This window comes from Notothenia rossii, assembly GCF_949606895.1.
Source record: "Notothenia rossii genome assembly, chromosome: 4".
Classification (NCBI taxonomy): domain Eukaryota; kingdom Metazoa; phylum Chordata; class Actinopteri; order Perciformes; family Nototheniidae; genus Notothenia; species Notothenia rossii.
The window spans coordinates 23,586,575-23,611,994 of record NC_136902.1 but is presented as its reverse complement, the minus strand read 5'-3'; the positions used below and the strand labels follow the sequence as shown (position 1 = coordinate 23,611,994).

The 25,420-nt window shown below is 39.9% G+C and overlaps 1 protein-coding gene across 1 annotated transcript in view; it reads left to right on the top strand.

The window, feature by feature from the left end:
* pex14 (peroxisomal biogenesis factor 14) overlaps positions 1-25,420 on the top strand; it is a 49,010-nt gene that overhangs the window by 4,715 nt on the left and 18,875 nt on the right. Inside the window, 3 exon segments of the mRNA XM_079679759.1 lie at positions 16,012-16,096; positions 22,194-22,319; positions 24,803-24,888. Of these exon segments, the coding sequence (XP_079535885.1) occupies positions 16,012-16,096; positions 22,194-22,319; positions 24,803-24,888 (297 nt within the window).

Sequence of the window (25,420 nt, the reverse complement as noted above, 5' to 3'; positions counted from 1 at the left end):
AGGGAGTGCTGGCAGGGTTGGTAGGGCAGAGAGAGGGGGGGGGAGAGAGAGAGCACACTCACACACACACACACACACACACACGTTTGTAGAACATTTATGTGCACATGTGCATGTCAAGCAAGCCAGTGTGTCAGGCTGGGGACACCAGTCATGTTAACAGGTTCTGACTCACCTCGCCCAGATCAGCAGGCCCTGGCACACAGTGTGGGCGCTCCTCTGTGGCAAAAGGGGGCCTTAGCTCAGCCACAGCCTTTGCCCCCACCCGGGCCAGAGGGGGAGGCCCGGACCTGCAGTTATAGAGAGACAAAAGGGAGGGAGGGACTGTTGGAGTGCGTGTTCCATCATGGTTGACTGGTATACCAGTGGCTGCCAGCCGCTGCTGTTGCCTCTGGCGCTGCTCTTTGCTCACTCTCACCCCGGCTTGCTTCATCTATAACCCCCCCCCACCTTCCCCTCGCTGCTGCCATGGCCATTTCCCCTTCCAGTCTCTCGCCGGTGTCTCCCTGGTCTTTGTGCTCTCTCCCTGCAGTGAAACCCTGCGCTCACTCCTCGTCTCCTCCGATCACTCAGTCCTCACTGCCTTCATATCCACCCAAACGCATCACAACAATAATTATATGTCTACAAATCCCTTTGATCACATGAAAAGAGAGCAGGGCTAGCTCTGAAAAAAGGAAATACGTCAACATATTATCCAGTATCATAAGAGAATGTTGTAATATGAGACTAGATATTGTATTTTATGTTGTATTTTGTTCATTATAAAAGCTGCATTCAAAATTACATTTAGTCTTTTTTTCACAAATGTGTCTGCTATTAGGGAAATGAAGAATGAATAACGGCTATACAGCATATCCACACTTGTTTCTTTAGAAATTGTAGTTTAAATAAAAAATGAAAATAAAGTAAAGAATAAGAACATTCATAGAGATGCTCGTATCGTGCAGAAAATATTTTTGTTATAGATTAAAAATTATTTAATTATCTATTCATCTGATAATTATTATTTTCTTGCATAATCTTGTGTCTATAAAATATAAAAAAAACACTTAATAATTTTAAATTATTTATTTGGTCTGACTGTCTAAAAACCAAAGATTTGTTGGTTTACTATTCTATATGATAAAGAAAGGAAGCAGCAAATAATCAGACCAACAAAAAGAGAAACTTTTTCTTGCGTAGTGTGTGTATGAAAATGTGTGTAGCTGTGCAGCTGATCTACAGGAGTGTAGACCATTTCACCAAATATTATTCTTGTTCTTTAAACTTTTAGAATTAGACCCGTCCTTTACTCTCAACATGTTGAAAAATTACCCAAATGAAAAGAAATGCGTTTGTGTGTGCGTAGGCAAGCATGTGGTTTACTTGTGCAGGAGTTGCATCCGTACCATCTTGGCACCTCTGTATGTGCATGTGGGCATATGTAGTAGTGTTAACTGAGTGTGTTTGTATTTAGGTTTAGGGGTTTGAGTACAACAGAGGGAGGGTGGTAATGGGAGGGGGAAAATAATTGTAAGAAGAACATCCCCGGTCTCACAGCAACTTCAAAAGCTCCCCTTCCCCAGGATATTAAGCGACTGTGATGAAAAATTTAGCAAGCGTTAAATAAGCCGCTTTGAAGTGATCTGTTTTGGCTCAGCAGTCTCCAAATTTCCGTAGCCCCTCTGCAATAGCCATCACACTATAGAGGGAGAAAAAAACAACAGTGTGTTAAGTGCAGGAGTTGTGGGGGACCTGGCAGGTTAGCAGAGGACGGGCCAACAGAAATGGTTCAGCCAGTGTCGTGAAGGTATTGCCGCTGATGTCGTCCCCTGTTGTCTTTCTCCGGCTCTTTTTCTCCTCATTTCACCCCGCTCTCCCTGGCGACTCTTCAGCTGAGCCCCATGAGTCGCAGGCAGACAGATGTTCCTCATATGTTGGCGCTAAAAAGAGATTTTTTTAAACTTCATGCGTGGGTGTAGCACAACTGTAACACAGCGTTGATACCAGGAAGTCAAGAGGTTACTCTCGGGTCTTGACTCAGTACTTTTTCCCCCCAATGACTTCCCCCATGTGCTTGTTGAAATGTGTTTCCTCTGCATGTTTGTTTTTTATTCTCTGGATTATATGACTTGCACAATCTTCTAGAAAAGAAAAGATAATATGTTTTACAGTAAGTGATTTCCGATTTTTTACATCCTCACCACCATAAAGCAAAAATAACAAGAAGTTAATCTCTTATTGCAGCATTCATATTTCAATTCATTTCACATTCATCACTTTCGAAACCATTATTTAAATGTTTGAGGACTCCAGGTTTCAACACGCCCCAAATTAATTATTAGGGCAGAATAAGAAATGGGAGCCGGTAATGAGTCTGATATGGTAACTCCATTCTGTCAAGAAACTAGGCTACCATTTAGTTAGTCAAGGGAACCTTCTCTGAGATTTTCCTTTTTTCCTCTTTGCTCATTACTTTAATTGTAATTGTAATCCTTTATTGGAGCTGTCTGCAGTAAAGGAGAGTTATGGTCCGAGTGGGGGCGCGAGCCATAGAGATATTTCATGATTATTGGAGAAGACGGTCACTAGGTGGCAGCCACTAGTTCGGCCTTGCTGTAATTACTCGGTGGGAAGTGATGGCGAGAAATGATGTGTGTGTGTGTGCTTGTGAGAGTGTGAGAAGAGAGATTTTTCAGATTCTAACACACTCCTTGAAAGGGAAAAGTCGAATAAATCTGATCACCTGCCATCGCCCAGTCAATAGATTTAGTATCCTGTCACATGTGATTCTAAACATGCTGCATGTTCTGCAGAAGCACAGAACAAAGGCGTGTGGGACATTACTATTCATGCACTTGTGTTTCATTTGAAATAAGTAAACTCTGATCTACAAACGGAACACTACAAATGATAATGCCATGACATCATTGTGTTTAATTTCCCATGCCCATAGGTTTACATGTGAAACATCTGCCCACCACAGTTTGTTTCAGCGGTCGAAGTTTTTATCTTTTAAAAGCTCAATTCTCTGTTTCTCAGCGCAACACTCATTGTGCATCATGCGCTGTTTGTTTCGGTGGTTAATGATACAAGAAGGGCCCTCTGTTTTATTGTTGCTGTGTTGCACTTTTCCCCCTCCTCGCCCAACCCGGCAGCCAGCCTCCTTAGAGGACTCTGTATGAATTCTCACTGTCATGTCCAAGGACGAGTGGCGCAGGGTCAGCTAATTGCTTTTATGATTATGATTTCACGTCAGATTTATCGTGCATGCTCGGAGCACATCTTCCAGGTCCTGCCGACGTTGCTGGCTCGGATGGGGAAAATGAGTTTACAGCTTCTGGCTGTGACTTCTTGTTTAAGTGCAGGTCACACTTTTTGACTCATTAGAGTTGAACGCAGAGGCTGAATCACACAGGCTTTTCCTGTAAAAGCCTCTGTTTTCTATATCTGTAACCGTTCTTGTTTTTCTCACACAAAAGGGCATTTCTTTACTTTGTCTTCAACATGTGCCAAAGTGTGGAGGTCATAAGTGAGGAATGACACATTTTTGGTTTTTTCTGTTGTTTGAACTTTTTACGAGCCATAAATCTCTCATCTTTATTTCTGTTTGCAGATGAAATCATTATTCTACTCATAGCATGCCAGAGTTATCAGTTGACTTCTTTTTGATGTTGGTGACTTTTTTTCTGATGGTTCCTCCCATCTCTTTGAAAGAGATGAGCACAGATGAAGCCCATTTTTTTTTTTTTGCGGTCTCTGCCTTATGTGCTGAGCCGGACTAGATCTGCGTCGTCAAATCCCGACAATGCAGCATCTTTATCTTTGGATTTTGATGAGAGCATTGAAAATCCTTAATTCACTGTAAAGTTCACAGTATATAAAGAAGAATCTGTTGTCACTGTATGTCAATAATATGCATATTTTATGTAGATAGAGTCTCATGTCGTGGCCCCTGGCTCTTGATTTGTTGCAGTAATTTGACCTCGCTCTGACCTTCCTGGCTGGGCCGCAGTGTGACTGGTGACAGATGCAGCCTGGGAATATGGTTTGGATAGTTTTCCTATGCCTGGAGGAATGTTGAAGCTAGTTTTACCCAAAGTTCATTCTGAAGACACATGTAAAGTCTGTGATTAAGCAGAATTCAATAAACTTTAATGAATACTTAGGGTTTCATTTGTAGGGTTTTCGGCTCAGCGAGTACATTAATGTAAACAGCATGGTAACAGAGCTGTAATTTCCTATTCTCCCACAATTTAGTGAACTGTCACAATATGTTTACTTAAGAAATGATAGAAATACGACAGCAGTTTTAATTACAGCGTAGTCATTTTGCCTCAATATACTTGGGAAAGTGGCCTTATTGAGCCGAGCTTCCTTTATACTCTGTATTCTGCTTTGTAATTACTTCGGCTTGATTTATCGTCTTTTCTTTGTGTTTATGGTTGTAAACTGCTCGAGTGAGTAACTTGGTCTGAGAGTGGCTTGTCTCCTCGCAGCGAGGCTGGAAATCTCCCGATGAATCTGAGATGTCTCCGCTGTCAAGACTGCTCACATCGCTCTCAGCCTCCAATGTCACTTTCAAGGCATAATTACACAAGTTGTGTTGATTAGTATGAGAAGCAATTACGCTGGCTTTCCGCCGCAAATGGAGAATGTGATGGCTCTTGATTGACAGGAAGCATCCTGGCTTTAATAAGTAAATGACTATGGTAATTCAGGTACTGAGACCCTTTGATTTGTCAGCATCTTTCTAATTTTTGTGATGTCCTCTGATTTTAATGAACATGAATTTGATTGAATCCCCCTTCATTTCCCCCTGTTCCTGCGCCCGTCCGTCTGTCTCCTCTCTGACCAGCAAGTGCTCTCACGAGGGAGCCATACGCCTACGCTTTCAGAGCTATCCTAAACTATCCTGCTGCCGCTGCTGAATTAATTCTCTGTGAATGAATCCAGTGTGTAAAAAAATAAAAAGAAGATAAATAAATGAACAACGATGCAATTTTGGCTCAATATTCGAAATGCTTTTGAGCACATCATACGATCACAAGTGTGGGAAATCAGAGGAAAAATCGTTTGTAATTGACACTTTGGGGAACATTTTTTTCTCTCTTTATCTGGCTTCCCAGTAAGTTATTAGCTGTTAATTTGTCGGCAAGCTCCCCTACAGCGCCAGATATTTGTTCAAATGCTGGGATCCCCTCAGCGCATTTGTAACTACACTTCTGAAAATGCTGCTCTGTCTAATTATGTAATATAATACTGCCTTTTAGGCAAGTTTCTTTTAATTGAATAATATTAGTTCTAGCTCAGCGAAAGCCATTGGGACTGCGATACATAAAAGAGCCCTTTTATACGGTATAAAATACACAGTTGTGTACTGTTAAGTGAAGTCAACAATGGAGTCTGCAGTTTACCCGTTTTATAGATACAACAGTCTTATTGATCTTAAGCTTTTACAATAAGATCTGTGTATTTTACATTTTTGAATTGAGGCCAACCATTTAAATAATGCTGAAATTTGATTGGCCTAACCTGCAGTCTCATATTTCTTTCTTTGTTAACCACAGTTGGCCTAATCAAGTAATTCCCTGTTTGTCTTAGTAACCCCCTATAGAGTCATACATGCATAAATATAATAAAATAATTTGCTCTTGCACTCCCTAGCCCAGCTGTAATTTATATGGATTGAATGAGTGCTGCATTGTGGAAAAGCACGAGTGGACCAAATGCTCGTTTGTCACCTCTAATAAATGTTGGAATGTAAATTATGAAGTTATGCTTCAGATGTAAATGCACTTATTCCAGTCCTTTAATGTAAACAGCCCACTCCAGTACATTAAGGGGGTGGGGGGAAGGGCAGAGGGGGATATGACTTGGAATTTTGACGGTTTTCACAATCAATAATAAACACAAAAGAGCCTAGATGTGGAGCGTTATAACATATCTGAAGTCTGGTTCATAAATTATTGCATGAAAGCAGGCTTGTACACCAAAAATGTAAATACATTAATGTTATTAATAATGTAGTGACTAATAGTTCTATCAAGACTGTAATAGCAGTTTAATGGAATATGACAGCAAGAATGTATTGCACTTCTTACATTTAGACGGGACCTCACATGACATTTATCAGGGATTTCTGAAACAATTTTTTTGATTATTTTGTTAAGTTAATTGCTTCTTTTCCCCCCCAACGTCTTCTCTGGGAGAGAGGCAAAAAAAAAAACTGGTAATGGATATTAATTAATATGTGTCAGTTTTCTGGGTTTGATTAAAAATAATGAAAGCAAAATGCTAATAGGATTTCGGAGTTTCTCTGTGTGTGGCGCCCTGAGATTGTGGCTTTATCTGGGGAATCTGAAAAAAAGAGATAGTGGGCTACTCTTCAGGCTAAAATGAAAGTGACAAAATACAGAAACTGAGATAAATTATCTTAAAACCCGCAAAACTAAGAGCACTTAAGTGAAAATGTAGCACTCTAATTAGCCTAACTTGAGATGTGTGATATGTTTGTGCGTTGACAGTGAACGGTGAAGTTTCCAGTGTTTTTATAATGAAAAGTTGAGCCTGGCCTGTTATACATATCCTCTCATAATTACGTTCTCCTCACCTACAGATGAAGGATTTTTTTTTTTAAGAATCAGAGAAACACGTGAATCATTTCTGACAAGTTGCTGTCTTGGCAAGTTGTTTTTTTCCGGGCTACTGTGACGTTTCTAATATATGGTTGTTTGCCAGGAAGAGGATATATGGACTTGTTTTCCATAAAGGGTTACAAAGCCTGTATGTGTTTTTTAAAGTGGTTTTTGGCCTTTCATTTAAATAAGACACTCCTCATACTTTAAAATAGAGCTGCACTGAATAAAGCAGGACGTCTAATCCTTCATACATAGTCCACTACAGTCAGCATGGAGAAACACTTGCCAAGATTTCTTAGTGTCTGTGTGCAGCCTTCAGCAGAAAAAGGACTTTTAAAAGCTATCATTAAGGTGGGGCACAAGTGTAGACCAGCAGTGAAACAGAGGCTGGCACAGTAAAAAAGCAACCAAAGCTACTTGCACAACTGACAATTATCCAACACCTGGACTGGCTCCCCTCCCTGGCAAGTGCGTCAAGTCTGTCGACTTCTTGTTAATGCAGTGATTAACAGGAAGATTGCATTTGTTTTCCTGTGCGGCTCTCCTGGCAGCACTACTTTGCTTTCTCTTTGATTAAAATAGTAGCTGGATGAATGCATTGTAGCTCTGTCATGAACTTCAAAAGAAAGGGTGAGAATGAGATGATAGAAACTGACTAAAAAGAAGAAAGGCTGAGGCCTTTGTGTCCCTTTCAGATCGTGTTTAATGTCGTATTTTGAATTTTAAGGGAGTTATTGGTGGCCTGCGACCCTCTGGAAGCAGAACACTTTCTCTGGTTTTCCTCAAAAATGACTTTGTATCAGATGTTGTGTATAACTGTTTTCACTGATATTTACTATCAGTATTTGACTTTAGTGCTGGTTGTCCCTTGGTCTACGTCATGCTTTTCTTCCATGCTGCCTGGAAAGTAGTTTTAGGTTGGGGACAAGAAAAGGGGAAGGGCTTCGTCAAACAGCCTGTACTTGTGAAATGCACAGAGTGGCATTGTCATGTGTTTTCTGCGTCAAGGTCGACAGAAAATGTCAGAACAGGTGCGCGTCTGCTGCTGAGCTGCTTGCCAACTCAGCCCCTTTGCTGTAACACGCCACCCTGTGTGACATTATAGTGGTTCACTGTGGGTTCTCTCCTCTCCTCTTTCTTTTGGAGGAGCCCGGTAAAACATGTATTTTCCCCCGTCACCACGTGAGTTGATGTAGAGTTCAGATGGGTGTTGACGCCTAAACTTGACCGCTGCCTGTGACTGTCACGTAGTCACAAAAAGTATGGGTGCTGTGCAGCATTCCTTTATGATTTTTTTTCTCCTGCGTCTTTTATCTGCTGTTTTGATGCTGATTAAATCTTTCTATTTTGGTAGACCTACTTTTAAAGTAGAGGGAAGCTTGTTTTTTTAAGATTCCTCTACAATATAGACACCTTTTTATGGGAGAGCGATCAACTAAGACTAATAATCTGAGATCTACAGAAAGATCATAAATGCACAAACATTGCGTGATATCTGTGATTTAAGCCGAAAGGTTGGAGTTGTTTGAGAGTAGTTTTAAATTATATAATTTATACGTCACATAAAGTTCTTAACAATCTGGAAAACATGTTGCAAAACCTGAAAATTCTGTCTGAACTTCTCAGAAGAGGTGGATAAAGTTTAGGTGTGGCATAAACCAAATGTCACACTTGCTTTCGTCGCTTTATGACATTTTATAGCCAATGAAATCTCTAGTGTGCAGCCTCCCTGGCTCAGAAAGGTTGAAATGAAGAATTATTATTTGATCTGACGAGCTGTCGTGTTTGTATCCTCTCTGGTATCGGGTTAAATTAGAAGAAAGAGCCCTGCTACTTCTGCGACCATGATGAGTGTTTTTTTCTGACGCTCTCAGCACTGCAATCTTTTTATGCTTATCCTACTCTCGAGGTTAGATTGTTACTGGCAGCTGGAAGCCTCCAGAAAAGCAGAATTAGCCAACATTTTTCTTTGTCACCCTAGTGTGATCAGGAACAGACTCTTCCTTCTCCAAAACCAAGCCAAGTCCTGCTGCCCTAAGTTTCCTCCCTCATTTGATGGTGATTTCAGGATGACGTATCTGCCTCTGTAGATGTGTGGCCCATTGTCTTGGCAAGTGTGTCTAAATGTTTCTGACAGGTCTCAGTGAAAGACAGGCCGCAAGGTTGAACTGCCAGGCTTTTCTCCCCCCTCTGACTCCACCTCTACCACCCCTGACCAGTAGATGGCGATGTTAATCTTCTCTGGCTGCGCTCCTGGCTTGATGCCTCTCTCTTAACACCATCCTTCTCCTTTCCTTCTCGCTGTGGCACTCGCTGAGGATAGAGGGGTCTCACCCCGTGTGGAGGGTCATGCCATCAATTCCTGCCCCCCTTTGAAGACCATGAAATTGTTGATCCAAGACGTACGATTAGTGCATTCGGCCTATTGACTGGAAATGGGTTGACGCGCGATTATAATGTCACTGGAATGTCACAAACTGCCTGGCTGTCTTTGTGAGCAGACTCTCATTTGGTGGCACAGTGTACCCAAGAAGGAATCATTTGATCAATAAAAGGACACCTCTCTCCCTATTGTCGCTGCCCTCTCTATTCTAGTTTTATTAGTCTATTTGGCAGGCTGAAAGGACTGCACACAAAACTGATGCCAACTCTCTGCATCTTCACCCGAGCTCCCTGCATTATTTGCCCATCGCAGAAGTTCACTTCAAGTTGCCTCTCGCTGTGTGTGTGTGTGTGTGTGTGTGTGTGTGTGTGTGTGTGTGTGTGTGTGTGTGTGTGTGTGTGTGTGTGTGTGTGTGTGTGTGTGTGTGTGTGTGTGTGTGTGTGTGTGTGTGTGTGTGTGTGTGTGTGTGTGTGTGTGTGTGTGTGTGTGTGTGTGTGTGTGTGTGTGTGTGTGTGTGTGTGTGTGTGTGTGTGTGTGTGTGTGTGTGTGTGTGTGTGTGTGTCACTGGGCTGGTGTCTTCCCAGTGAGAGGAGCAGTTTGGATCAACAGAGGAGGATAGGCTTGTCACTGTAAGTTGCTCGTGACGGAGGCAGCTCTTCTTCTGACACCACTACACAACTTCTGTGGTGTGTCGCTTGGACACAAGCTTCACGTTGTTTGCTGCTGGTGCCGCTTGCGTTTTGCCTCAATCAACTAATTGATTGTGAAAGGCTGGCGGGCCTTGATGATATGAAGGACAACAAACAGAGTGGTGGCAGTTTTTAAGTTAAGCCTTTGTCTTTGTTTATGTGACTGAAGCCGGTTGCTTCTCTAATTTATGTTCACAAAATAACTTTTAGATGACTCCTGCAGATCAGTTTCTGGCAAAAAACTTATAATTCCAAATGTAATTGTTTGAATCGTTTTTATTTATCTCAGAGCATTATCTGTTTCTTTTTTTAAAATATTTTCAGATAGTATATGTACTAAAATGATGTTTTTATGAAATTCAAGAGAGCAAGCAATGATGACCAGGTTTTTTTATATTTGTAATGTCTCATTCTAAGACTTTTAATCTTTTTCCCCACTTCAGTTTTTGTTCATTTAAAAAAACATTTACACAATTATTTTAAGGTAATAAAATAACATAAATATGTAATTTTTGATTTACATTTTTTTTATGATAGCCAAAATATTGGCAGCCAGAGTTTATACTCATTTGTATAGCTTTATTGTATTTAAAAAAAAAAAAATCATATGATTGATTTTCATTTTTTTAACCTAACTTTTCACACGTTGCACATTTCAAAAAGTACAACCACATAATTTAGCACTTCCCCTGCTTTAAAGTTGCATTGTGAGCACTCTTGTGTTAAGTAACGCTCATCGTCTTTATTGAAGAGCACTGCTTGTCACAGAATGTCATCATTGACTGTAAAAGAAAAGAAAAAGAAAAGCTTCGTATTACAGGAAAGAGGCACTGCATTAAAGAACAAAGGAGATCGATGGCAGTACATTACATTTTATGCGAATGAAAAAAAAATCAACTAATTAAAATTGATTACTCCTGCTTTGTAAATGTGTTTCTGAATTAAATTATTGTATGAAAATATTTTGACCAATCGAGGAGCTGAGGAAGTATCCATTACTGGATTGCAGCTGAGAAGGGGCTGGAATGTTTTGTGGTGGCTAAGTAGTTTGTTGTGCTCCGCTGCGACTCCCCTCTTGCACCCCCACTGCTAAAGTGCCATGGGTTAATCTCTGATGACCCTCATCTCTCAGAGCAGCTCCAGACTCATGGTTTGGGCCTTTTACCTGAATTAAAAGGAATTTGTGGGCTTTATAAGTATTTGTGTCCGAAGTGGGTGAAAGTGAGGTGTCACTGACGGAGTCGCTGCTCTTTAGTCATCGGGGCTCTCAGGGCCCCGCTGGGGACGTCCTTATCTAACAGTCATCTGTCTCGCTAGTTTAGCAAGGGCAACCCCAGGCAGCCCGACTGACAGTTACACATTAAGAAACGTCAGACCCCGCTAGATAGTTTTGAATTGGCTGGATGCCACTTGTTTCTATGCAGGTTTAGGCCTCACAAGAATATTAGAAATCCTTCACTTTGATTCATCTGATTTCAAAAAGACTGTGAGCACCAACTACTGTTTCTCAATGCTGCAGTACGTTGTAATTGTTTCAATCTAGTTCATTCAGACCTTGAAATAGGCTGAATTATTATTTTTTAAACTCAAACCTTTGAAGACAAAGCACACTTGTTGACCCCAGTTTTTAGACATATCATAACCTAAATGTACAAAGAACAGGAAGTGAAGTAATCACATGGTAACATCTTTCATACCCGACATAATGAGTCTTAAAATACAGTTTACAGTTTTAAAATATAATTTTACAGCCTAGTAAAACTACCTACTAGGAAAACAATTATTTTCCTTGACAGCCTTACTATGACCTCGAAGGCTGTATTATCTGCTTTTATTTGTACTCTGCACAGTTTTTACAATTTGATGGTGTCCTCGCTGGATCAAATGCACTTTAACCCCAAGTGTTTCTTACCGCTGAACCGACTCAACTTTTCCGTGTTTGTGATCACAGAGTTCTGATAGGGAAATGCTGCTGAATGGAAAGTTTAGTCTGTACATGCAGTGGACTTGAAAAAAGCTCGATTTCCGTCCACCAACCCCCCCCCCCCCTTTACAAAACTTGCATAATGTGCTTTTGATGTCATGTTTGTAGCCTTGCCCATGGCTCTAACACTGACACTGATACAGCGCTGTATGTTATTTTTAAACCTTTGCAAAGCAAATGTCAATGAAGTTTTCCATGACCCTTTTTCATTTATGTTGACTCTGATCTTTCAAATTTCATACCATTCGATAACAATTGATTACCCACAGAGGAGAGAATAAGACACACAAAACCAAAACCACTCTATTCATTTTCCCCTCGCTGGTCCTTTTTATAACTAAAGTAAAGCAAGATTTTTACTAGTTCGTTTAAGGGACATTTTTCACCCGTACTCTTTTTTTATCTGATTTAACTGATATTGAGTTTCAGTAATGTTTTTTTTCTTTTCACTGTGTAGCTTCTCTGAAAAGCACTGCCCAAAAGAGACACAAAGACCCGACAAGTTTCTTTTGTACAGTCATTGTCAGAATGGTTCAGCTCCAGCAGAGCCGTTGAAGCTCCTGCAGGGTCTGAGCGAGAGTGGATGTGGTCGGGTCTGCACCTCACTTCCTGATGTCTCTCAGGGTCAATAATTCCCTATTGCTGCTCCCATGAGGCCCTACTTCCTCCACTAAAGGTCACATCAAGGCGGGAAAGATGTCACAATTAGAAGGGCATTTAAAGCTGCTCTTTCAAAAGATTAAAAAGCACTGCTGGCCACATCAAGCAGTCAGGCGATTAAAGGAAACACAATAATTGCATTAAAGCTTCATTCCTTCCTGGTAGAGCTCTGGTATCAGAAAGGTATTGGGTTAAGTCATTTAAGACAGCTGCCACTGATAGCAGATCATCCATGAAAGCACCAAATTAATATAGAGCTTCATTTTTCCCCGTCTCTCACTTTCTCTCGCTTTTGGTCCTCCAAACGTGTGTTTGGGGGGGAAACTTGAGACCAGCTTAACACAATTTTTGTTCATGTCTATCAGTCTGTTATTATATCAGGGGCACTTCTCCACAAATGTACAGGCCGGGGCAATTTGGAATGAATTGATTCACACTGAGACTGAATCCTATACTTGCTAATGATTTCCTCTTAGCCCCTCCTTTGAACCCCCCCACCAAACATCTAGTTCCATCATGACCTCTGAATATCTTCATTGTTACATATACCTTTTTTGTGGAATAGATGAAGTTGTTTTTAAGTGCATGGGAATGTATTTTTCTGTAAAAGAAAATCTGTGACTACTTTCTACTTTTAAATCGCCTCAACGCAGTGTTTTGTTTCATTATACAATGACACTTGGATAGAAGTTTAGATAAGCCCTGAGATTTAAAAACGTGAAGTATATGTAATTTAAAATGTCAAACAACATGCAGCGAACCTCTTAGGAAGGAAAGCCACAGTTTCAACCACTGCTTTCTGGTCCTATAGCCTTTTCAAAAGTTTTAAACCATTTCTTCTGTTGCATCTTTACATTTGTTGTTTTTAAAATGATTTTCTCTAGTTAATTTCAAATACTGAAACTAACTGTAACTTCCAATATTGAAACCAGCCGAAAACAATCATACAGCTTGTTGCTGTTTCAGTATATAAATTATGAATTTTCCAAGTACTTCTGAAACCCCCATAATGCGCACCTGCAGTATATCTGCAGGCCTCACTGTATATAATAGTTAAGTGCTCTCACTAGTTAGAGCAAACATATACAACTGGTTACATGGATTCCCTCAGGCGTCCAACCATGTGGTTCGAACATAATTGGTTTTTATTCTCATTTCTCACAATTCAACGTATCACAATTGTAATTTTCAGACAAGTGCAGCGCAAAGTCTTGTCCAATTCAAACTCAATAACATTGCTGTAATCTTGTCTGTTCATCAACTTCACTCTCTTTAAGTGTGTTGGTTAATGTTATCTCTTCCTATGATTGAGTTTTCGCCTCTTTTTCGGCTTTACCTGACACTTTATTGGTTATCTGGTTTGTAAAGATTATTGCTGTTAATATGGAGCACTTTGGTGCATTAGCAGTCAAAGCTTTACAAGAAGCTTTACAAAAGAGCCAACATTGATTTCACCAAAATATTTTCCTATAGTTTCCCAAAAATGAAGGAAATTCACCTGCATTTTATTTTGGTAATTTACACTTCCAACCCAAATGTGCATACATTTCCATCCATCTTAACCCTCTAAAAGCCCAGTTGTGTGCTACCCAACACTATAAATGGGATGATCCATAAGTCAATAACAAGACAAGACTGAAATCTGTGCAATGTGGTTATAATTGATTGAGATGTCTGGGTGGAACTTGTGCAAAGCATCTATGTCATCTGCTAAGAAGTGCACTTTTCCTCTCCCTGAAGATCCTTCCACTACAGATTTAACCAAATGGACATTTGCCTCATTAGTTTGCCGCTGAGCAAGCTGCGGTCCTTACTAAGATGTCATACTTATGCCTATTAACATTGACACCATTTCCCTGTCAATATTTTGCTATTGAAATTTTAGGAGTACGTAAACAAGGTTTGCTCACTCAGCATATTCTTCCTCTATTAGGTCATTACCTCTCACAGGGCCTCCGTTATTTACTGGAATAAATATTACAATATTAGATTTCAGTGTGTTTATTATCTCTGGTTTCTGCCTCTACCACAAGTACTCTCATTGGCTCACTTAACTTGAGCAGTAAGAGCTTTGCCAAGAGCAGGATGATTTTGTCTCGTTATCAAAGGGATATTTGCTCTGTGTTTTGACTGTATCTTTTGGCCCAGAACATCAGTTGGGGGTTCACCATGCAAATGGTTTAATCTGCTTGTCACAATGAAGGTTCCGGGTGAGTGACTTTAATAAGCCCTCAGCATATAGAGATGCAGGAAATTCCATACCCCTTGCGTAACCCATATGTACACCAAGGTCACGGTGGTGTCACAGTGAAATGGTAGATTAGTGTCTAAATAAATTGTGCCAGGATCTCGTGGGAGGAATCTGGCATGTTTTGATAAAATTGACATTGAAGTTTCATTACTGTGTTTGTCTTAAAGTAGAGTTACAAAAAAAGTATAAATCAAGAGTAAATGTATGGATTGTGCATCATTATTTTCATGTTTGTACCTAATTGAAGTAAAACGTTGTTGACTCAAAAACTACTAAATTTCATTTTATTTCTCATTGAGTGTATTCATAGTGTTCTAAAGACAAGTTAAATATGTTTTTATGTGTTCCCTATAGTTGCCTGTGCCATGATATTCTACTGTACTGTGTGTTTGTCACAGAAATCCAGCTCTTTATGCAGCCCTCTGCCACACCTACCCTTTGGACAAGTTTAAACTGCAATTCTTTTGGATTGAAACCGGTTCATAGTATATGCAATGCATTACCCAAAACGAATTACCACTGGCAGGGCGCTCAATCACTTTGTATCTTTCAACACTAAGAGAAAAGAAGAGTAATCAAAACCTTTCAACCTATTAGAGGGATGACTTTTACAATTGAATCACGGGGACCACAGGTGCGATAATAAGTCATCTAAACCTCCCCTCCAGTGTGTTTCCCCTTTCTCTGTGTTCTTACATATTTATCTATTTTAGGAGGCGCCACTTCACGGCGCCCACTTCAAATTTATGTTTTAATGCCATTTGAGGAAGATTTTTTTTCTCGCTCCAATTCTTGGAAATGCATACTGGGGTGGAAAATTAAGGTGCATCTCGAAGGAAAACATAATAGAATCGATGAACGCAGTGCACTTAAAACTACTGATGTTCTGATGCTATTTAACGTTCTAGTGCATTAACGTTTCAAGTCATTACAACATTCAGGCTGGGTGATTTGATCATGGCAGGATTTTAACTGGAAGAATTACAGAAGTTTTCAGCCTAGGATTCTCAAGTTATTAGATACAAATGATCACCTCTGCATTAAGTATAGATTTTCTTCCACTGCGCACTTAAGAATGGAAGTTTGTCTTTAAGAGGGTAATAGCAAATTAAGCTCCATACTCCATTTGACCAGCACTCTTGATGGGCTAATTTTATAACTGCTGATTTGGTCATTCCCCACATTTAGCTGGAAAGTGGTCAGGTGGTCTTTCTACTCTCTGCTGGGTGTGGGGGCTTAGAAGCAACTATCAAATTATATCCATTTAAGTTTTTGTCTGGATTTATAACGAACCTTTTTCTTAAAGAAGGTCTAGACTGTTGTGTGTCCCGTTGAAAGCATCACTATCCTGCAGACCATATCTCCTTCATCTCACATTATCTCACTGTGTGGAATTTAATCACATTTGTCTCTCTTCACAGATTACCACCGCTGTCAAATTTCTCCAGAACCCAAAAGTACGTCAGAGTCCCTTGGCCACTAGAAAAGCCTTCTTAACGAAAAAAGGTGAGACATTTGATTTGTTCTTGATTTATGTTGAAAGCAATGCAGGAAGCCTGGACAAATACAATATATATGTCAGAATATAGGATTAACATTGTAATCCATATGTATGTGTTTAAAAAAATGCGGTTAGTCAGGGGATCCACACGCCATGTCTTTTTTTTGGTAAGATTAGTCTATAAGGGTCAAAGGTTGTGGCCGTAGCTCTTTGCCCTGGGGGTCTTACAGGGGTCGATTTAGCTTCAGAGTGCATGATTCAGGCCCCGTGAATAAATGACACACCAGTTGGGATGCTCCTTTGGGTTCAGGAAAATTAATATTGACAAACTCCATCCCGCATTTTCAATGGAATTATCAATATTGCCTTCCAGCATTTTAACCCTTTTACTTAATTTAACTGTTATCGTAAATTTGAAGCATGACACAGGGAGGTTTTCTAAGCAGGGATGGTGGAAATGTTTGCTGGCTCTTCAGTTTTCTTTGCAATTCATTGAGATTATTTCTGACACATTGTTTGTGCAATAAACCTGCAAAAAGCTTTATTACTCTGAACTCATTTAAATCGGTTCAATATAAAGCGGCGGTGGAAATGTGCAGTGTTGTGCCATGTGTTTCTGACTGTCAGTCTATGGCTGAGCAATGACAATATGTACACAGAGTATGTACATAGAGAGAGTATGGCTTTTCTCTTAGATAAGGTCTTTGTGAAAAATATTTTTTATTTAATTTCTTCTCAAAACATTTCTGTACTTTGGGGGCTGTACCTCTGCCCTGCTGGGGGACACTGCCTCCAGCATTAGAGTGGTCAAACAGTGAAAAGTGAGCCTAAAAGCTCCATGACAGGAGAAGGTAACCTGAAACCAAATCCATGGTTGCCTGCTGCTATACACACATCTCATGTGGCTCTAATGACTCTTGATATCTTTTGAAATGTCTTTGTCTTTGTGTCTCATTATTGACATCCAAGGCATGTTCATAATCTACTGTTGGATATCTCAAATGTAATAAGGCCTCATCAATACGAAGTGATGTCATACTAAGCCACATTTTATTCTTACTTTCTGCTTAGTGTTAAACTTCGCGGAGCTCTGCTATCTAAAATGGCTTGCTCTTACTGCACTTCAAGTCCATGAAATATGTATGATGCTTTAATGCAGATTTATTTTGGAAAGTCCTTTCCACTGTAGATCTAAACAAGAACCCTTGATTTGCATAAAGACATTGATCTCATGGATAGAGAGGGGGTATAGAATGAGAGACAATAGAGCAATGAAACCCTGAGCACAAAGTATGTTTGAGTAGCACTCTGCCGTTTTCATAGGACTTAGGTGTAGTCATACAACAGTGAACCTTGAAATCCTGTAAACACTTAAAGCTTCCTCGAGTTGTTACAGGAAAGTGTCTCAAAGCATGAATTACACTGTAAACGCCGTGTTTATAAATGCTTAAGTTACAGGAAACTGTTTCCGGAAAAAGGCTGTGACATGCTCGATCTTGGACATTTCTGTAATAATCATTATTTTACTGTGAGTGTAATTTAAAAAAACAAAACAATTTCAAGGTAAAAAAAGTACGTGTCAAAATCAAGTTTCTCTGTTGACTAAAATAAATGAAATAAGTTGGCACAAGATAGTCAAAGAGAACATCAGGCATCATGATTTTTGAGTTGCTTTTTTGTATCCGTCTCATTTCTGCCATATTAGGCTATGGCATTGATTTACACCAAGCCAGTACTCACGGTTTCCCCGTTTTTGTAACCAGCATGTATTGTCCTCTCAACCCTTTGACCTAGAAACTCAATCATCCTCCTCCCTCACTCGCCACAGCAAATGTGTCAGTCTTAATTTCTAATACAGTTTAATGTCATATTTATGTAAATACTTCTGGATTTTACTCTATATTAACAGGCAGAAATGTCAAAGCACACATAAAATGAAACAATACCATCTCCCGGTAGAGTGGATTTTAAATTGGATTCCTCTTGCTGCCAGTACTTACGCCGGACAGCTGATGAAGGGGAAAATAGGGCCCACTTTGATTGCATGTTGCAGAATCTTTACACAATAATCTCGCTCCTGCATATTATTTTCCTGCGCATTTGTGCCCTAATCTGCACTGAAGGATGCCTCTCTAGTTACATCTCTTTTTTTCCAAAGAGACCCTAATAGTGTGGTTTATTTCAATATTCATTGAAATATATAATTTTCTGTTTTCCTTCAACTGTCAATTTAAGGTTATGAATTGGCAATTATGCAGTCCAATATTTCTATCTGCCCTTCTCGAGTCCTTGTTGAATAAACTGGCTGAAATATTGAAACTTTGTCACTTAGATGTAATATAAATCTTCATTCAAACCCAGATGTCTTTTTCTTTCTCTTGCAGAGGAGTCGGGAAATGAGTTGCGTTTAAACTGTCTTGCAGCCATCTTGAGGCAATTTTGCTTTATTTGTTCCTTGCCAAGATCAAGTACATTTTATTGTGTTTGAGTGAAATATAATGTGCTCCAGTCTCATCTAGTGAATTGTGCCATCCATGTCCTCTACAATTAACAGATGTAACAACTAAAGAGCGTTGGGCCCCATTTTGGCACCGCCATTAAGCCCAGACAATTAGCAGTTACACACATAATTACCAAAAAAAAATCAAATTCCCAGGATAAAGTCAACCACATTTTCCAGCCTTCAACATGTCACTTTGACCGTGGCCCCTAAACTGACATCACTCAGCCTCTCCAAGATTACCAAACTAAGTGCAGTTTGTATGGGAAAATAAAGCACTACGAGTACACAGACAATGTTGCATGCAGGTAAATACAATATTAAATGCATTACAGGCACAGTACATTCTCTGTCACTGAGACATAAATGATAGCTTGAATTATTTCTTTTTTATACCGTCCCAATTGTTATTGAGTTGAATAAATAATGCTAATAGATTTAACCCTGACTAGAGGGGCAGTGATCGAGGGTCACAGGGAACACAGGTAGGCTATTGGTCTATTACCATACCTGGTTTGAAGGTAAGGGTAAGGATAAGGTTCATCATCCCAGATATTAATAGGATGCTGCTTGTAAGTGGGGTTATGTGACTCACCTCTCGGACAAAAATGACAATGACCAAGGCCTGCATAGAAGGTAAAGGGATTGATGTGGTTATAAATTACTCCACGGCGCCACCTAGCCTAGGCCTTGCCTACTTTGTCATCAGTACAAGGTGATAAAGCAGGGAAATGAGAGCAGAGTCCCCTTTTTTAATACATAAATGAATACTCTATGAGAGTGGTCATTATTTAGGGCATGCTATTTTCAAGCAGTTGTACCTCACCAAATGACATGTAGAATCTCCTTCTCCAGCACCGCATGAGAAGTTGCACTTGACTACTTCTTAATAACCCATTGACCTCTATCTATTTATGACCCCCGCCATGCCTTCTTTTTTTTCTAAATACGATATTCAAAATGTAAGTAATTTTCACTCAAGGGCAACTTCATAATTCAGGCCTTGGGACGACAGTGAAGAAGTCATTCACCTTTTAGCACCGAAAATATTTTAGTAAGCAATTTTTATAATTGGCTGTCCGGCCTATGTGTTGACCCATAAAGTCCAGAAGTGCCAGAATTGGAGAAATGGATTTAATGTAAGAGCCTCGCTGCCTGTTTGCCCTTTAAAAATACCCAGAGAATGTGAGGCAGTGAAAATAGAGCTGTAAATAACCTGACGAGCAATGGGTTTTCCTTTAAATAAATACCGATCAGGTTTATGTTGAAAGACAATAGAAAACGTAGCCCAGATATGCAGTTTACAGTATTTATAGCTGTAATATCGAGGTGCCAGCACCGTAATTTCATGCCCCAATGAGAATGGCAAGGTCAAAGCAAATGCTTTGGCTGAGCATCTGCTAATACGGTGACTCATAAACAGGCCCTGCGTGTATCAGGTGCACCAAATAATACAGTATAATGAAATACAGAATAGCTTTCCATTATTGTTCTTTTTTATGGTGTCGTCATTAGGTGTAATTTATGTCTTAAAAAATTCATCTCACCACAGGTCGATCTGAAATAGGGGTCCAGGGGTCATTCCACAGGTTTTGGAACCCATAATAAATTTCCCAATCGCTTTTTGGTCTTTTCCTTTTATATGTAAAACTCATTTTCACCGTGTTCCCTTTTCTTTTGGATCTAAGGGTTCTTTCATTTGCTGTTGTCTTCACCTCAACAATAAACAGATCAGAGCACGCAACACAACTTAACAAGCTGTAATTTGACTAGTAAACAGCTTTAGTATTTTTCATGTATTTTATTTTAATGCAAGCTACCAAAACCTTTCATTTGCTGCATAAACAACATCAGAGGTGTGAGCAGCCATTAAGATGTACATACATTAAGCTCAATGGCAGCATAAATGTGTTTTTTCTATTTTCAAAAGACTTTACATTTCAAGGTGAAAGGAAGAAGCTTGTTTTTATTTCCTCTCATTCAGTGAAACGGAGATCTTTGCATGTCTCACTCAATAGTCTGCCACCATGTAGTCTGCTGTGGTCAGATGAATCAGGAGTCCGGGGACACATTATTGCTTATTTGACAGTGCAGTCTGACTGCACAAACTCAGCACATGGCGCTCACCACTTCCTGGCACTCAGGACCGGCTGTAGACTACAGGCTGGCCAATATTTGCCTTCAATTATTCAACCATTTTCATGGCCATTTGAAGTCCTCGGAGCATTTAAATAGGTGACGGGAGGGACCTCCTCTTGGCACAAACTGTGTGGTAGATTAGCGCAGGTTTTTTTCCATGATTTTGTGCCGCTGATACGGGCAAAGGTTCAATAGATCACTGAAACGGGAGGATAATTGAATCATAGTATAAGAAGTATTGAAAAACCTGAAGAAGTTAAAAGCTCTTCTGTACATGTTTACACAGTTTATAATATTAATACTTCACCTGGGTGAAACTGTATGCTTCTCTTGTAAAGACCACCCTGGAGGTCAGTACCAGAGATATTAGGATCTGGCTCTGAGCACTTACTTTTAATGAAAACGTTGGACTATCTCTTGAACCTCTGCAACTGAACCTTTTCCAATTGCTCGATTTCTCTGGAAAGGATGAAGGAAGCTTATTCTGAGCTTGTGTAAATTCTCTAAATCCTCCGGGAACAGTGCAGGTAAAAGGCTCTCTTACAAAGGGGGTTTTCTGTCAATAAGCAAGGGAAATGGCCAAAGGAAGTGAGATGTTAGTGAGAGAGATACTCTGTTAGACCACAATAAGCAATGGACCACATGATGATACAGACTTAGCTTGTTTTTTATCGTAAGGTAAACCATGCTCATAATTGTCTAATATTACTGTCATTTCTTTTGGTTCTTAGTCTTCAGCTTTGTTTATTATGATTTGGTTAATGTTTTTTTTAATGTAGTTCATCAATAGTTGTCATTATTTTCTTTTGTTAAGGCCAAGTTGCTCATTAGAAAATTAGACCCACAGCATATGGCGCCTGAAATAAAATCCTTTCTTGCCACAAAAGGAGATGTTCATATTAGATTTTTTTTCTCCTCCCTTCAGATTCTCCATCAGGGAGCCCTTTGCAATTTAATCATCACTAAAATCATTAAAAAGATCTGAAGATTAAATTATATTGGCATTTGCAAAATTATGTAATACATTTACATTACAATGAAGAAATTAAAATAATGCATTTTCGCTGTCTGGGGTGTATGAAATCTCCACATGGGAAATATAAATGGAGAAGTGGACAGACTCTTATTTTCTTTGCCTTTGGTGGCAGTTAATAGGCTAGCAGAGTTTCAGATTTCATTGTGTGAACCTTTCCGCGCTATCTGCCTTTGATGGATGTCCCTAAAACGGAAACTCTCAGTGGAATTTCTGAATTATGAAATGAAAATGCATTTTTGAGGAGGTTAGGCAAAATTGAATGAACATTTGTCATACTTTCTCTAAATTGTACTTAAAAGATTTGTGGGCAGCTTGGGAAGTATTTAAGCATAGATTATGATAGCGAAGGAGCCATTTGGCGTTTCCCATTAACACACAGTGACTGTACCTCCTCCAAATGTCTCTAACGTGTGTGTCTGTATTCCAGGGCTCACGGATGTGGAGGTAGAGTTGGCCATCCAGCGCTCTGGAAGTACTGAAGAAGTCCTGGCTCTGATCCCTGTGGGGCCCCCACATCCACACCATGCCACTCAGCTGGCTCTTGCACCACATAGTGAGTGCACACATCCTTTTCTTCCCTTTGATACCATGCATATATGTAATATTAATACTTATCTGCACTCTTATCTGAAGAAAGAAGTCTAAAAAAACTTAATCAGATTTGCTGTTAGACATCTTCCCTCTTGTTACTATTAATTTAAAACCCCTTTAAGAGGATTATCTGTATCAAAACCAGAATATTTACATACATGTTGCCATACAACAATGAAGGGAAGGGACAGGGATATGACATTGCACAGCACAAGCTCATGAAGTCTCTTGCCATTCTGTTTCAAAGGGGTCCACACTGGGAAGACCCCACACTGCAACCTGTATCTTTATTACCTCAGGAGGTTATGAGTGCTGTCCACTGATTTACCAATGCAGAATGAAGTCCGCGTAATGCTTAACCCATATGACAATGATTCCAGATGTATTCCACCCTCATTTATTACCACACTGTCCTTGACTCCCCTGGCATCTCATGTTTTGTAATGAAAGTGATGTTGATGGGATGGCCATGTAGTTAGAGAGACTCGCGGCTCTCCGTCCATAGTGGGGGGTTTTTATATCAAAATGGCTATAAGGGAGCTGCATAATGAGGTGTGAGCGGGGAGTCTTGTATGGGGGGTCACGCTGAAAAGAGGGGGCTACCTCCCTTTGATGTCCTTGTTATGGGGACGGTGCACGGGGACCCGCATCCATCTCTGTCGAAGTAATGGATACTCTGATCTCTATTTCCACGCGGTAGAAGGACAGGAAGGCCTCCACTGAACCCAATAAATTTGAGAGGAGATTGGAAAAACGGGGGATGGATACCACAGTTCCACAGCTTAAGTGACCAAATAAAAAAAGGAAGATGGCAGAGTGGAAGTGGTAGAGGAAAAAGGAGAGACAGAGGAAGAATGAAAGGTCCTAACGGGGGGGAAAGAGCAGGTGAAGACACTGTGTGATGCAGTGAGGCTTGTTCAGGGTCAACCACCTATCCCAAGGACTCCCAGGCCTTTCAGAAGCAAGGTATTCTGGGATAGGTGACAGTCTATTGCAGCTATAATGTTGATGAAGACCCAAATTTATGTGGTTACCATATGGATGCTGGAGAATGACTCAAAATTCTCGATTGGAAAGGTTAGAGGTTCATCCCTGAATGCTGCATCAGCAATGAAACCTGCCCTTGAGTAAGAAGAATAAAATGGCATTCACCTTGAGAAATACCATATAGTCCAACATGACAGTGGCTCTCTCATTTTATTTGCATGTTAAATCACACAAGTGTTAAGGCACAAGATCAATCTGGTTTGCTCACTTCAAGCCAGTAAACGCGTCCCACATAACCCATTAGGTGAAATCAGACCTGTAATAGAATATCAGTGGCGTACTTTAGTGGCTTATCTGCTAATAATTTCATATTCATTTGGGCACAACCAGAGTGTCTAAAAGAAAAAGCTCACAGTATATTTCCTGCAGACCTGTTTGTTGTTTAGTGACATTTTCAGTTGAATGCCTCTCTTATGTGGGGAATTTCCACTTTGACAGACAGTTGGCCTACCCAGATGACAGCTTGCACAATGACACACTTTCACATTATCTGTCACTCAGCAAGGCAGTCAACTTCTAAACACACACACACACACACACACACACACACACACACACACACACACACACACACACACACACACACACACACACACACACACACACACACACACACACACACACACACACACATACACACACATACACATACACATACACACACACAAAGACTTACCTTCCTGTCCATTTTAGTGATTTATTTGCAAACACTGTATTAGGCCCAACCCCAAAATAAGTGGAAGACAATGGTGTCCTTTCTGGATGAGCAGGATAGAGTGGGTGATGCTTTGCTTACCTAACCCTGTATAGGTCAGAGTTGAATGTAAACAGCTCGATGGATAAATAGATGATTGATTGTAATGAAAAGAACAGCATTTGTACTGCATTGAGCTCATTTATGAATTTATTTTTACGATATCTTTATTTTAAAGGAACACATTATTGGTTTGCATTAAGTACAAATTGTCTAAACTAAACATTTCATTTTCATTCAACAAACTAGATGGCTGTGCTTTGTAAGAGATGATAAATCTATTTGTTACTGTACTTCAAGGCATCCATTAGCTTCCATTTATTTCTTAGAGTCTAAAATGAATTATTTAGGAGATGTTCCGAACGTGCTTTTGTTGTCTAATCTACTACAAATAACATTACAATAATTAGAGCAAGTATAAATTACATTGTCACAGTAATGTGATGCAGCACAACTTGTTTCCATCCATCAGCATCTAAAGAATACAACCATGCAATGATTATGTGACATTGAGGGACATAAAAAGTATAACCAAATCTAATATGCATTAACAAATGTTTATTACAAACTTTAATGTATGATATAAACTTTCGAGCTAAAATTAAACTTCCCATTAACCTCAAACAACTTATCCTCCCCTTCAGGTCCCACAGGCTACAGATGGAGAGACTATGGTGCCCTCACCATCATTATGGTTGGCATCGCCTTTGGCTTTCATCAGCTTTACAAAGTAAGTTGCACCCTGCTTCTCCTGCTCTTTATGTTTCCTCACTGACTTTTTTCACAGGTAATCTTTCTAAAATTTGTTTTACAAATTATCCTTTGCATCCTAAGATCTGTCAGTACTGCCTCCCTGATATTACATTAAAATTGGTGGGCTTTGCAAGTACATCAGTTCATGATGAATGATGGTGCTAGAATAGAAGGCGCCTCTGCAGTATGTAACATCACTCTGGTCTTGTTATTAAAGCCACCCTGCTTTACGTCAAAGCATGATCTCATTTGAAGCCCTTCTTTTTAACTTCCCCGTCCCTCCTCCTCTCCATATACATTTTGTTTCCTTTAAAAAATATAGTTGCCAACACAGCACACAACCATTTTTTTGACGTCCTACCGGCTAAAAATAATCACCCTGGTTTTTTATCGGGTTTAGCAGCCCTTGAACATGAGCTCATGAGGCCCCTTGTCCCCGGTGACATTAATCCCATAGTGGTTGTTAGTAGTAGTCTGAGTGGCATGTGGAAGCCATTACTCTCGTTTTA